Source organism: Cheilinus undulatus, linkage group 6, assembly GCF_018320785.1.
Source record: "Cheilinus undulatus linkage group 6, ASM1832078v1, whole genome shotgun sequence".
Lineage (NCBI taxonomy): Eukaryota > Metazoa > Chordata > Actinopteri > Labriformes > Labridae > Cheilinus > Cheilinus undulatus.
Window position 1 is genome coordinate 32668554 of NC_054870.1, and position 14929 is coordinate 32683482.

Genomic DNA, 14929 nt, shown 5'->3' on the forward strand with positions numbered 1-14929 from the left:
CTTCAATTGTCAACTGCCCTGCATTGTGGAGGGTTGAAGCCAGTTAAAGCTGTCATTGTGTAACACTAAGGTACACTGGACTGGTCACCAGTAAACCATAACCTCTAATTCCCACATACATTTCCACTGTAGAGAAATGTTTTCCCTCTCTTGTTCCACTAACTGCACGCTACTCTGGCTCAGGCAAATCCCTGGAGCACCACCCCTCTCCGCTTTCAAGGTGAAAAATCACGGAATATTACATTAAACCACACTTCCATTGTAGCAAACATTAACCTTTTAACTTCCTAATGTACTCAACCTTGGTCGAAGCAATAAAATCATGGAATCGGGTCACAATAAATGGCAAAACAACCCCTAAAAGGCAAAATAATCCACTGTTGATAAAATATTTCTGCGTGAACTCAAAGTTCTCCAGTGATCCCTGGCCTCTTTTCCCAAGTTGATCAGGGCTGTGCATTGCCCTTGACATACTTTCAGTGTGCAAGGTCACTCGCCTTTGGTCAGAGCAAAACCATGGCGCTGCAGAGCGTGGCACAGCCGGTTTAAGGTATTCATGATTTATGATCAATTGTTTTGTTACAACATGCCCAGTATAATGTTAATCACTGTAATCCATGCTGATATTGATTACTGATTCATGGACTATGTTTACCTTCAAGTTTTTTTGTTTAATGGCACTGACATCATAATTGTTACCAGGAATATGTGGAGTCATACCTGTAATGGTTTAGTTTGCCCCTTACCTTACTACATACTGTCTGTGGTCCTTTTTCTAGAACTCCCAAGGTACACCATAGAAAGTAGTGGATTAGCATTTTATTTCAGTCACAGACACAGTCTTTGTCTTCCCTTGTCTGAGTCAGTTTGGTGTTTTCAACCTTTGTTCCTCGTATGGATACCCTGGTGACTCCTGTGTTTTCACCTGCTTTGTAAGACCTTGAAGTCTTTCCTTTGTATGTTTAAATCCCCAGACAATTCAAAGTCAGCCTTTTTAGTGACATATTCTTCTTAGTCTGTATCTTGGTCCTTACACACCAAATGAGACAAGCTCTGCCCATGTTCCAGCTGTATTTCCTTTCATATTCAGTAGACATAGCAGCACACCATATCACCTTCAGTTTAAAATGATTTAATAGTGATGTAGAAACAGTAGAAAAATGCATAATATTGCACATTTTCATTGAATTGCACTTTCTCAAGGTACAGATCTTTGCATGGACATTGGTGACCTGATATATGTGATCTATTTTCTAGTGATGGGAGGCTAGTATGAGTCTTCCTGACATTTCTTGAACATTTAACAGTACGATAACCTACGTAAGAGCCGCTGCTATAAAATGACTTCAAGTATTCTGCAAAATACCTGCTTTGTAACAGCGTGCAAGTTCAATATCATTGCTACATTATCTTTAGAATCTTTTTCTGCACTTGTCCAAAGCTGGTGGCTACAAGTCATCTCTGCTGTAAGATTGCTACCATACTCCTTTAGCACTGTATATAGCCCTTCTACTCTTGCAAGTTCAGTGCACAGTTGTTTGTGTTGGATGGTAGACAGATGTTCTTTTAGTTCTGTCACTGACTTCTGCGTGAAAAAGAAGCTTCATTTTTGATAATGGAACTTTCGGCTAAATGACAAAATAGAAATAATACAGAGCAATATTTCAATTGTTAACATGAAATAAATGACTCAAGGATGTTTAGGAGATTTTCTGCATGACCCGAGAAGCAAAGCGGACTCTCAGTGGACTCCACAAGAAATGTCAAAATAGCCTTTACTTTTTGTTGGAAATTTAAAACCAAAAAAGCAAACATTATATAAGTTCCCATAGAAAATATTCTGCCTTAGAAGTAGTGAAAACATATATGTTGTTAAAAAATCTCACTTGCTCCAGAGGACTCCATTTGTACCTGCTTCAAGAGGAGGGACCCAAACATAGGTGTTTTTAATGTTCATTTCACAGTACTTTGCTTAAAAAGAACTTGATACTCTAAAATATAGATTCTGAACATTACATGTCAGTGTAGCCAACAGAAACAGACAGGATGGCTGAGGCAAAGTTGGCTGGCTAGTTTGTTGCTTGCACAGTGAGCTAAATGGAAAGAGAGAGACAGAAAGAGAGAGATAAAGGGACAGAGTTACAAAGAAAGGGAGGAGACGGGGGTTATTAACAAAGGCAGGCAGACGTTCAGTCACACAGACAAACTGAGCAGGATGTTAACAGATAAGGAGAGAGAGGAGAGAATAGACGAGGTTTTAACAACAGTGCTGACACACTGCCATGTACTGTACTGCGGTTCGATCTTTTTTATGCGTGTTCCTCTCAAAAAGTCAAATGTTTGTGCTTTGCTGCAGGTGGGGCTGATGTCCATTCAAAGATTATCACTTCAGTCATAAAAGGCCCTCCACATGGCGCCTCCTCTTGTTGCCAAGCAATATGCTCTAAGGGGGAAACAGACCAAAAAGTGCATTGCATTGGAGGAAGCGATAAGAACATATAAATATAAAGTGAAAGGTGAATTTATCCTCTGTATAAACCATCACATCCTTCCTAAAAAATACTGAATTGTATCTCAAAGCTCACCTAGTTTCTGCAGGTGTGTTGATCCTCTTCAGCAAACATACTGGAAAAAGATCTGATAGATTTTAAAAATGTTTTTTGTTTTTCTTTCCCATCTTGCAGTCTCAACCTAGAACCCAGTAAGAACTGATTCCCCTCTTCATCTGTTTTCTTATGTTGACCACTCCTTAGGAATGCTTCTTTATCCATTTTTTTGGGATAACCAGATATTAAAGCGCCCAACATAAAGGACAAAAAGGCTTCTCCAAAAGCTGTCACGTTTAATTCAAAGAAACCAGAGTTTCCAACGAGCATGCTTTTTAGACTCAGTCTTGGTCTTGCGTTTTGGGGTGGATGTGAATACTTCGTTGGAGTAAGGCAGAGCAGGGCATCGTTGGCTGTCCAGGGGGCAGAGTCTTTTCATCAAGGGCTGTAGCTTGTCCTCCTGCAGCTTGAAGTCCAGCTCGACACTGTTAGAAAACACAAGAAGAAAAATTATAAAGTGTAATTTAATAGTACTGTAGTTGAGTATTGTAAAAAAGCATTATAAAGCCCAATAATAGTGGTTGCCATACTATTCAATGTTCACTTAAATTTTCCATTAGTTTTTCCTTTGTCTTTATAGTCCAGTAACTTCTTTAAAAACTGAAGTGGCATTACTGCAGCCAATATATTCTTAAAGCCCAGGTTGTCCTGGATGTTTAGCTTGACCGTGCACCACAGGGTTGATGTTTTACAAGCTTTTCAAGACAATACGTCTTGGCAAGACAAAATGGTTAATAAGTAGCTTAGGGTGAAGGGTTAACAGGCATGAGCACATCAACAGATAAAGTGCCATGAACAGATGTCGGTAGCATATTTGATTTTCATCTGTTGTCTAGTATCAATTTAACTCTGGCATCTATGCTCAAGCTTTTAAATGTCAGAGAAACTCAGCATTTTTGGTCTTACACCAAAATAAGAAATGAAAAAACATTTGTATCAGTACAGTATTAATTTAAAAATCAATATCATCATTGGTATGAAGTTTAATAATTAGTATGTCTCTGTAAATGCCAGGACAGAAATACTCTTTTTGGCTATGAAATATAGTTTGCTGTTGTATGTCATATGGAGGCTTTACGGCTTATTTCACCCTCATTCGTAATCAGTTTTTATGTAGAATTATTAAAGGATGGCCTTGTGATGCAGCATCTTATTTTCAAGGGGGACAAGGTAAAGCACTAAAAAACAAAACAGCATCAGTAAACAGTATACTACAAATACTACAGTGTTTATAGCTGCACTATTAGGTATAGGTGGTTCCCTAGGGTGCTACACACTCAAGGGGGGGCATCATCAATATAGTTTAAAACACATTTGGAAATATTGGTATATAAGATATCTGCAAGAACGCTATACTATACATCCTTACAGAAAGAGAAACGGTGGGATGGTCATCTGCACAAGTCCAGATTTCATTCTGTAGGAAACACTGCACTTCAAACAACAAACAGGAAAACAAGGTTTATTTCTCAAAAGTTAATGGCTAGTATTTTGCTTTGCTCCAACATAAATGACTCAGTTTTTGCCTTATTTCCTGTGTTAGCAGTCTACTGATGTCCAGATGGAGGCTGGGAGTGAAGGCACACGATTCAAATGCACCGGCAGACACCCTGGCAGCACATATCTCCTGCTGCACATATCCACATTTCAGACTCCTCCGAGTAATAGAGTTCCTTTGCATCATCTCTGTTTTTTTTCTCTCATGCAGTCAAAGGGCTTTTCCTGCATAGATTTATAGTGGTACCAAAAAAAAAAAAAAAAAAACAGAGCTAGAATGTGGGTTGCTCCTGACATCAGACTACCACATGCGCCAGTATAATCCCAGCCTGGTCATCGTCTGATTTTGTCCCGGCACCGTAGTTGAACTCTCTCTCCGATTAAATCTCTCTGGCCTGGGAGAAATGTAGGGCTTAATCCCATCCAAATGAAACCATGGAGAGGCCAAACAGATCCTGATTAACTGCCTGTATTCAAGCAAAGGATAAATGCATTATTATACACCGTCTCCCTTCACTTTATTACTATTGATTTGTAGTGTGCTGTTAATGTATTTATTCCCAGAGTGCTCAGTAAATTTTGAAAGCATCGTAGGGCGAATAAATGAGAGTGAATCATATGCTTTTTGCCTGCCAAAGTGACGCTGCCTGACTTTTGGTTTTGGACATTTTTTGATTCATTCCTCATTTTGAACACATTTATGAAGCACAGAGAACAGCACATCTTACAAACCTCATCCTTGCCATTCAAAGTCAAGAGGATTAAAGGTAGGAGAGAGACCCCGAGCTGCCAAAAGAGTCGACATGTGACATGCCAAGGTCAAGCACGCCGGTCCTCTCCTTGTCTGCGGGCGTACAAACAGACGTTGAGACACAAAGCTCGGCCTGATAGGGGAAGCCGCTTTGATGGGCAGCGTAATTAGTTCGCTGAAGGATATGCTATACTAAAAGTGACATAATGAATCCCGGGAACTGTCCTCACCCTTAAGATAAGTGTCAGTTAAGAACAGAGCTCTATTAAAGCCTTCAGGGTAGAAGCACGATGGAGGGCTGGATAGGAGTTTGGCAGGCTTGGGCTTCCAATGAATCAATGTTAGATTAAATGAAAAGCAGGACAAAAAAGGCACAGGATTGTGAGTTTAAAGTCTGTTTAAAGAGAAGTCAGAAATTGGTCTCTAAGCACACTATATGCCAGGCATAAAGCTGTGGTATATGAGAAAAGGCTGAGTCATACATTTGACCAAATAAGTGGTCAAGGCAGACAGTTTTTAACGTTAAATTTTTGTTGTAGTTGTTGTTTTTGGGCGGGGCTATATTGTGGGGTAGTGTGGGGTTCCCTAGCTAAATCCTGCCCTTTTGCACTCCATAATAAAAGCACTGAGCACATAATGATCTTAGTTCACCTGTTTGATTGGAAATAACTACTAGTTTCAACATTAGAGTCCACAGTATTGCTTGGGCTTTTATTCTACAAGTGTATTGTCCCTGGATGCCAGAATTAAAGAAAACTTGATCTGTGTCTTTTATGGGAGTGACAAGATGCTCAGCTAATGAGTCAAGTCAAGACGAAACAGGACAAGAGAAAATTTGGATCTATGAGTTCAAGACTGGACAAGACAAGGTGTGATTGGGATAGGGATGCATGATATTGGATTTTTGCAGATATTTTCAAATTCGTATTAGCCTATGCCCATACCATTATGATCTTCAAATGTAGTTTGTAGAAATATCAACAATCATTGCCTTAAACAGAGTTTTAAAAATCTGACTATCTGAAGACATTTTTAAGATTTATACTTGAGGTCCTTACATCACTGACTGCTGCTGGCTTGTTTTGTTGTTCTTGTTCTTGTTCTTTCCCAGTCCAATCCAAATACAGACCATGTCTTTGGCTTGAACTTCAACTGCATTGTTGAATCTAAGGTAACAGCACTACAAATCAGATCTCAGTGCAATTTTAGTGTGTCATTTACTCAGTTAAGTTTAATGTACACAACATATACTACAAAATACTGAAATATAAAAAGCTTCTTCGCTTTGATACAATTATTTTCAATCCTTTATCAGGGACATCAGCGACACAGACACTTTTGAAAACACTTCAAAATAATTTTGTCATCTCTTTCTCATATGAGCTTTGACAGTGTTGGACACATTACACACACACATGAGTGTATCTGTGTGAGTCTGCTCTGCCTGCTGCAGGGTGTGTGAGTCAGACAACAATGGTTTGTTAAGGACTGTATCTCTGGTTTTGTCTGAGCTACCTTAGAGCGCTATAACAAACTTTGTTTTGCTCAATTTACATTTTCTGTTTACTACGGGCTGTTGTGTAGTTTCAGATTGATGTCATATGCAGCCAAAAGCTGATCATGTGTGACAAATACAGACACAGTGAGATGAAACAGAGAGAAGTCCCAGCAGTGTTGAGTCAAAGTCACAAAGTCACAAATTTGAACACTTCATGAGCCTTCTCTGTGGACATATACTGTGCATAAATTAGACACTGTGGTGTTCTCAGTGAGACTCTGCACAGGTATGTAGCTGCAGTATTTAGTTTTCTCTGTGTTAATGAATTTTCCATCAGTCTCTAGATCAGTGGTTCCCAACCTTTTTTTCATTGAGCCCCCCCTTCACATATCTAAGAAGAGCTGGGCCCCCAAGGATCCACGCGAAAAAAAACAGTGACATATTACTGTCAAAATACAAATCAAATTGAATTATTTTCATCAATTGAAGTCAGAAAGATAGCCAAAAACACAAGTATGATGACCAAAAGTATGGCTAATTCATGTGTTTTATCAATATTTTGGTAGTTTGAGTGACCCTAATTTGAACAACCTTGCGCCCCCCCTGAAATTATCCTGCTTCTATTGTGTTGTTCTGTGCTGTTTCACTGATAGAGCTTGGGCTAGATTATTTATTTTCCTTCATTTTTTTGATCATGCAATGTTACTTTTGCCACTTTAAGTACATTTACTACATCATAATAAATGCATATTCATTCCAAATATCAGATATGGGTCTCCTGAACTACAAATAATGGGTATTGTATCGACCCTGAAAAACCAATATCAGTCGACTCCTAGTTAGAGCAGTCAGATGAACCTCCATTTAAGCAGTTTTTAACTGTTTAGATAGGCGTGTCTTTACCATGAATGCACTGAAACCACATTCAACAGACACGCCCACATCCTACTGCAGCAGAGATAGCTGTTCATGTTTTCATAATCTTGAGACTACAATAAGTGCTAACTAAAAATCTTCTTGGTGTGAGGCTTCTCTTTGTCTTTTTTATGTAAATTGTCATTTAAATCATGTTTTATATCAATATTTAAAGCCTCTTGTACACTGGTTGGCACGTTTTCATTTATTAATGTGTGTTTTTGTTTTTTTCCTCTTTAATGAAAGCTAACATGCTGGAGGAGAGAAAGGAAGGAAAGCTGGGCTTTTATCTTGACAGAACTGCTGTTTCTAGCACTGTTTGATGCACTTGTTTTACTACATCTCTTATTCATATCATCCTTTCTTTCATTTCCTCCTGCCTTTATCTCTATTTGTATCTTTTGTTTTATGTTTAAGCACGTTGTGCCTTTTACAACTGCTGTTTGAAAAATGTTGACTTGACAGAAAGCATAGAATCAGAGATTCACAGTACCGCCACAGAATAGCCTCAGCAATTATTAAGCAATTAATCACTTGGCAGATCACTGCAATTACTGTACGCTGTGGACAAACGCCTCAGTGGGAAGCCACAGGCAACGTTGTACGATGCAGGTGGTGCTGGGCAGCAGGTGCTTCTGCAAACAAAAACCCCTATATCTAAGATCATCTCCTCACACAAACAGATTGAAGCGACTGGAGACACGAGGCTTTTCTAGGGCATTCAGCAAAGCAGATTAATCACCTCTTTAGCTATGCAGTGTGAGTAGCCGGCTGCTGTGATCAGTGGCGAGCCGTTTGTTTGTCTGTGGTCGTGGTGTGCTGAGCGCCATTCAATGATTGTTGCTCCTGGGAGGGATTCTGCTGCTGTGAGACATCTTTTTAGCACCGCATACTCAATTCATCCCGCAGTGTATACCTGCTCACTACAACTCTCTGTTCTCTCTGCCGTGAATTTCCCTTTGGCCGTTCACAGTTTGAGATCCCAACTTGACAAGACGAGGGGTTCAGGCCCAGAATAGTGTAACATCTTCAGAACTACGTGGGGAGGCACAGTAGATGAAATCAGCAGAGAGTGACACTTATTTCCTCCATTGACAGGTAACAGTTGAAGCAGAAACTCCCCACAGGTTATGCAGATGAGATGCAGAAATGCTCCCTGTCATGTATATTAGATTTTAAAGCCATTGCTGTTGTCGTTTACATGACTCTGTGCACCACAGACACAGAGAAAACCCCAGTCTCATTAATGAGAACAAAAAAAAGGGGATCTTGACAATTGTCCGCCAAAACAACCACAGCCCCGCCATCTCAGCATGGATCACAAGTGCTAATTAGCTGCTCGCGACTCATTGTATTGCATTTTAGTTGTCTTTCCCTGAACTTAGCTGTTCTTCAAAGTCGGCGATCGTTCCAAATTGGATACACCACGATGTACACTTTGATTCAAATGCTGGTTCTTATTCAACATAGCATGATGGAAAAAAAAGCCTCTCATGCTTTGATCATAGCATGTTGTTAAACTGGGCTTCCTGCTGTACACTCGGTGGACTCAGCGGTAGGCCACATATACAGTAATTTGCAAATGATGCTCTTATCAACATGAAACCAAATACAAAGGCTTCCACTTTTTTTGGAGTGTCTATAAAGCCATGGTGTTTTTGCATTCCTTTAATGCAAAGGGCAAAGTGAAAAGGAAGGAGTATCAGTGAAATAGAAAACAGTTTGAACATAAGGGTTCCCGGACCAGCCATTGTTGACACGTACAACAAGTTGACGTTGTGAAGTGACATTGATCTTCTTGATATGCTGTCTGCACTTTACAAGTTCATCTTCAGATCCCAAAGATAGAAAATGTACATTTGGTGGCACACTGTTACAGTGGCAGTAATCAATGCATGGATCTGCTACAGAAGAGACCTGAAACAACCCCAACACAAGCCTGAACCCTCGCCCCTGCGAAGGTTTCAGGCTTGTGTTGGCACCTCTCTCACAAGTACAGGAAAAGTCAAAAAGTGTGGCAGACCACTGTCCTCTCTAGAGGCAATGCCAAAACCTCCCCAGAAGAGGAAAACCACTGGGGTGCTCCCTGATGTGAGAAAGGATGGCCTTAATCATTTCTTACATGGGAAACCCAACAGAGATGTAAGCACTGCACAGGCACTTTGCCCGTGTCCACTGTGAGAAATTCAGAGTGCATCTTTGCCTGAACAAGGACAGAAACTGTTTTCAGGCATACCACCAAGAAAAATGAAAGCTGTTGTTATCCACAAAATGAGCCAAAATAATTGAAAGGTTCCTCTTCCACTATGCCAGCTGCATTGGTGGAATTGTCATTGCTGACAATGCATGATGATAGCAGATTAATAATAATAATAGATAATGGAAAATATGTTCTTATTTGGAATTAGAATAACCAATTTGCTGGATATTTTTTTGTGTTTCACATATTCTTATTAGTTGAGAAAAACAACATTTTAATCATTAGTGCCGTTGTTATCAAATTTGATACAAACTGAAAGTCATATATGGAAATTTATATTTGAAAAAAAATTTTTTTGGTTTGTTCAAAAGGACCAACAAAGGCTCCAGTTTCAAAAAAATGGGAATTTTCTGTCAATTATTTGATGGTTAAGGCGTTACAGGTTTAAATGGTCAAAGGTACGAGCATGTGCACACAAAAATGTTGGTCTCAATGTTAGCTATAACTCCTAAGGTGCAGTTTTTGCAAGAAACATCTAGAATTACTGCACAATAAATCTGTCTCTTGGATAGGGATAGTACTGCATATTCCCAGTTTTTTTCTGTCTTTTTTTGTCAAAATAATGCGTAACATTTTTGTCAGTTACCAGTGTATGAGAGTGAATCATCACTAAATCACCAAATCCCTTGTTAGCACCATCGTAGTGTGGCAGCACAATTTCATGGCACTTGTAAATATAAAAATGCTTTTGCTAGCTTAGTCTTGTTATAATGAAGATATAATTATTTTCCATGGACAAATTTCATTCCTACAGCCTTTTATCTCATGTGTTAGTGTATATAGTGCTGCAACTCGTGCACCGGTGATTGAGAAGACAAGAGTGTTTCTGTGCTGAAATTTCCATGTGAAAAGATAACAAAAGAGAAACGTAATCATTTCCTGAATTAATGGCATCAATATGAATATTTCACTTTGAATAAGGATGTTTCCAGGCACCTCTTTACCTATTACCTATTTGGCTATACATCTGCTTAAATAGCATTTAACTGACTTGTCTAAAGAGGAGAAAATGCTGGAAAAACAGTCAAATTCATCAGAGTCATTGTGTCAGTGGGTATGATATTAGCCTGATATACTGTGTAGAGCATGGCTGATATAGCATCTAGCTTTACCACCTTTTGTTAGACACTAGTAAGTCATTTTATGAAGCTTTAAACAGCAAAGACTCACTGCAACAGAGGCACTGAATATGCTAATGCTAGCGAGAGTATTGAGGTATAGAATTGGAATCTGTTAACTGGTGATTTTCAGTGAATGAATGAGATGTTGAAAACTTTGTGTAGTTCTCCATTAAATACATACCTAATGAGCATATTTTGACGTTTCAATATAAAACTAAACAACAAGGTAATTTAGAGAACACCTACTGTATGATTTAAGATTACTGCCTGTGTATGGAGAAATGCCTTTTCCAGTCTGCTCTTCTTCAGTTCCCCTGTGAGCACCCTTTAGGTGACTCACTTCATTTGACAGAGTCACTGACTTATGTGTGAACTATATTATGTAACTTTTTGTTATCTCTGTGGCTCTAAATTATAGACTTAAATGCATAGCAGCCTAATGGAAGCACCTGTACTTCTGTCATCTACTCTACTTAGTGATGCCATAATAGTCATGTGTCCTCAAGTGGTCAATGTTTGCTTGCCTGAGCAACTCTGATGGATCCTTTGAAGACTCTAGTGTTGACAAGGCTCATGGGTAAATTGTTAATACTTAACAGTTTCCTGCTACATGCTTAACCAAAGAATAAAACACGTTATCTAAGAAACTGCTTATTTGATGATGGCTGCAAAAGCTAGGGAATCCTCATCAGTTCCAATGTAAAAATGCTCATTTGTGGTGCACCGGTAGTGGCGTGGTTAAGGCGCGTGCCATGTACGCAGACGACCCGGGTTCGAATCCAGCCCGTGGCACTATTTCCTGCATGTCTCTCCATGCTCTCTTCCCTATTTCCGACTCTATCCGCTGTCCTAGCTAATAAAGGCAAAAAGGCCAAAAATAAATATCTTGAAAAAAAAAAAAAAAAGCTCATTTGTGAGAAGGAATAAATATAATTACAGTATGGTTTTAAGCAAATTGGATGTTAATGGTTCATGTCTTTGTTAGTGCTCATTATGAGACAGGCGATTGTAATTTAACCTCATGTGTTTTTATTTTATCAAGCCTAAGATTTATATATAATTTTGCACTTTCAGGGACATGGCTGAGTTGTCAGGTGGGGCAATCAATTCCAGAGCTATCAACTACTACCATTCTCCAGGTTGTCCCATTTTTGTCAAGGTAATGCCACAAGTGTCTCTTAAAACTCGTCTATGTGAAATCAAAACTTCCTGAATGCCAGATACCATAAGGGTTATATGATAAATTGTTATTTTTAAAATTGGGTAAGAGCGGCCCTTTAAACAGTGCCTCCATCCAAAGGTTTGATAGACAGCATCAGTATAGCTATTCCCTAATTTATTGCCCATACATTCAGCCTCTCCTGCTCTTTCACTTTCCATATGCATGCCCTGTTTGTTACAATGATGTATGAGATGCTGCAGTGTAACAGAGGGTGGGTGGAGACTGTCAGGAGAGAGCTGAAGTCTGGATAAGACCAATAGATTGACTTCCTTAGCTCAGCAGCTGTTAGAGTCCTGAATTTATCGGACACATTGGAGAGGCTGGACTGCTCTGGAATCAAGGCCCACATCTCCGGGGCTGCTAGTCTTGGTAACAGTTGCAACATGCAGTGGTTGTCTATCTCTAGAGGGTAATTGGTCTTGCGGTCCTGCCTTGCTTTTATTTGCTCATTTTAATTTGCTTTCCTGTACTCATGGCCTCCTCATCAAGGTGTCAAACAGAGCAGTTTGTCTGGCAAGGTGATTACTGCTGCCCTGTGAACTGTTAAACTCCTAACAGACTATTTTAATAGGGATGCTGGCGGCTGGATCATACAGCAGTCTGAGCTGTGAAGTAGTTTTACATGACTCACTAAGAAAGCACAGCTGAAATAGAGAACATACTGAAACAATAATGAGAATTTCCTGAGAAGGTCTGTGCAGCTGGATTTTTTTCCGGAAAAATACTAAGCACCATTTGCAGAATTTAAGATATTTATTACAATTGCTTTGGCAGCGATAGATAGGACTGTGATAGATCACACCATGCTTGCCAACTGCAGCTCTGCTCTATTCAGTGACTGTAAAGAACCAGTTGGATGAACTGAAATAAATGGCTATTTAATGATACAGAGCACAGATGAAATGATAATCTTGCACATTATTAGTACTCTGCAGAGTGCTTCTTTTTATTAGCATACCACATGCTCCGGTTTAGTTACAATAGACTGAAAGCACTTCTTTTGCAATCAGAAATCCCTCCGAGTTTGCTAATTAAGCCAAGCTGCTCTGCTGAAATACAGAGTTGGCATACTTTGTCTTATTGAGGCAGTCGACTTCTTGGTTTTGTCGTACAGATTATGTTGCTGTCACAACTATGATTTTCCATGAAACAAAAATAACCTCTATTGCCTCATTTACTGTATCTGCAGAAGTCATGAATAAACAATGAGTTTGGGTAAAACCATACAACACAGATGGGATGCACAGATAACAATACCAGTATTGGGTACCAAAATCAAGCCTAAATATTTATAAAACAGTACAGATATTATGCACTGTGTCATTTTTTATCATTATTTTTGCCTCCCATTATATGAGTATTTGGTCAAAGTATGAGCCATGCCTACTATTTGCTGATATTTCAACATAAATGAGGGTGAAAAATTAGAGGAGACTGAAAACTGTGCACTGATAAATTGTAAAGAGAAGCAATGAGGAACATTTGATGAAAATAAAACAAACATTCAAAATAATTTTAAGAACAGTTATGGTATTATTAGGTTCTCGTATTCAAACTTGGTGTCAGTGAATACCCAAATTTAAGTACTGGTACTTGTGCTTCGTCTGGACAATATGATATTGGTGCGACCTATAACACAGGGATGTTTGCGCCTTCACAGACTCATTGATTATTAATTTACCCAATTCTGTATATCATAACCTAACTGTATTAAATTATGATATATAAAGTCAAACCAAGTCATGGTAATGGCAAAAGATCTGGAAAGAAAATAATAAGATGGTTAAGTTAATCAATAGAAACACTAAGGCACATAAGAGAACACCTGAAGGCTACATTTGATCCACATGCCATAACAGCTGCATTCATTTCACCTGTGTTTCTACAGTGTTTTAAGTGTACATATAAGGACCAAATGTTTCAGTACCACGGAGAATCATGGGAGCAGTGCTGGGCAGTGTAACCAGCAGTCCAAGCCAGACCAGTAGGACACATTAAAAAAATATATTTTGAAAATGGCAGAACTTAATGAATGAATATTGTGCAAGTTGTTTGAAAACTAGTGGTAGCACCTTGATCTGCATTTAAAGGTGCTATTTTATATTTTTGTAGTACCCTGTTAAATATATTTATTGCAAAGAGCAAAAAAAACTATTAAGTAAAATAGAATGAAATACCACAATCTAAATTGGAAGCCATATCTCTCAGCTCAACTCGAAATTATTAACATAAATGATGCTAGCTCGCCCATGCAGGCCAGATAGACGACAACAACAGAACAGTCATGTTGCACACATGCAGGAGTTGAGTGTCAGTTGGACGGCAGCAAAGGAGGAGCAGAGGCCCTCTTGTGCGGACATGCTCAGCCTTGGGGGTCTGACCACCATGGGGATTTCAAAAAAATGTCTAGGGATTTCCAGACGGTTGTCTATAACAAATTTAATGGTTGGTTACAATTAAGTAACATGTTTTTTTGACTTGGGATTGCACCAGTGACATCATTAGTTATTTATGGCTGTTAGGATGCTGTTTTAGGTTGGCAGTGTGCTGGCTGCTCGTGCACATACCTTCATTGTGTTGTTAACATTAAAGCTGCTCTAGTGGGTGAATTGCACAGTGGCTATGTAGGTAGAGCCAGTTGTCTCATAATCAAAAGGTTCGATCCCCTGTCACATGCCGATGTATCCTTTGGGCCCACTGCTTCATCGGAGGTGTCTATATGGATACGTTTGAATGGGATTAGCTACCACTGATGACCAATTCACTGTGTAAATGTGGAGTGATTGGAGTTAAACAGTGCAAATGGGTAGGTGTTACTTACAGTGCTGCAGCGCTTTGAATAGTCAGATGACTAGATAAACACGACACAAGTTCAAGTCCATTTACATTCACCCCAAAGTACATTATGTGTATGGTATATTTGTACAGATGGCTGTATTGTTTCAAATGTATGGAGCTATTTTCTTTTTTTCCAATCTTAAAAGGCAGTTTTACAACATGTAGGGTATCCTTAAACTTGCCACTGTAGTGCCCTTTTCTAGATTTTCAGTCCATGCCCA

General features: G+C 39.1%; 1 protein-coding gene across 1 annotated transcript in view; it reads right to left on the reverse strand.

The window, feature by feature from the left end:
- Positions 1 to 2847: 2847 nt before the first annotated feature.
- Positions 2848 to 14929, reverse strand: part of insyn2ab (inhibitory synaptic factor 2Ab) — a 44974-nt gene continuing 32892 nt past the window's right edge. Inside the window, exon 5 of the mRNA XM_041788727.1 lies at positions 2848 to 3031. Coding sequence (XP_041644661.1) covers positions 2848 to 3031 — 184 coding nt within the window. The remainder of the gene's footprint in view (positions 3032 to 14929) is intronic.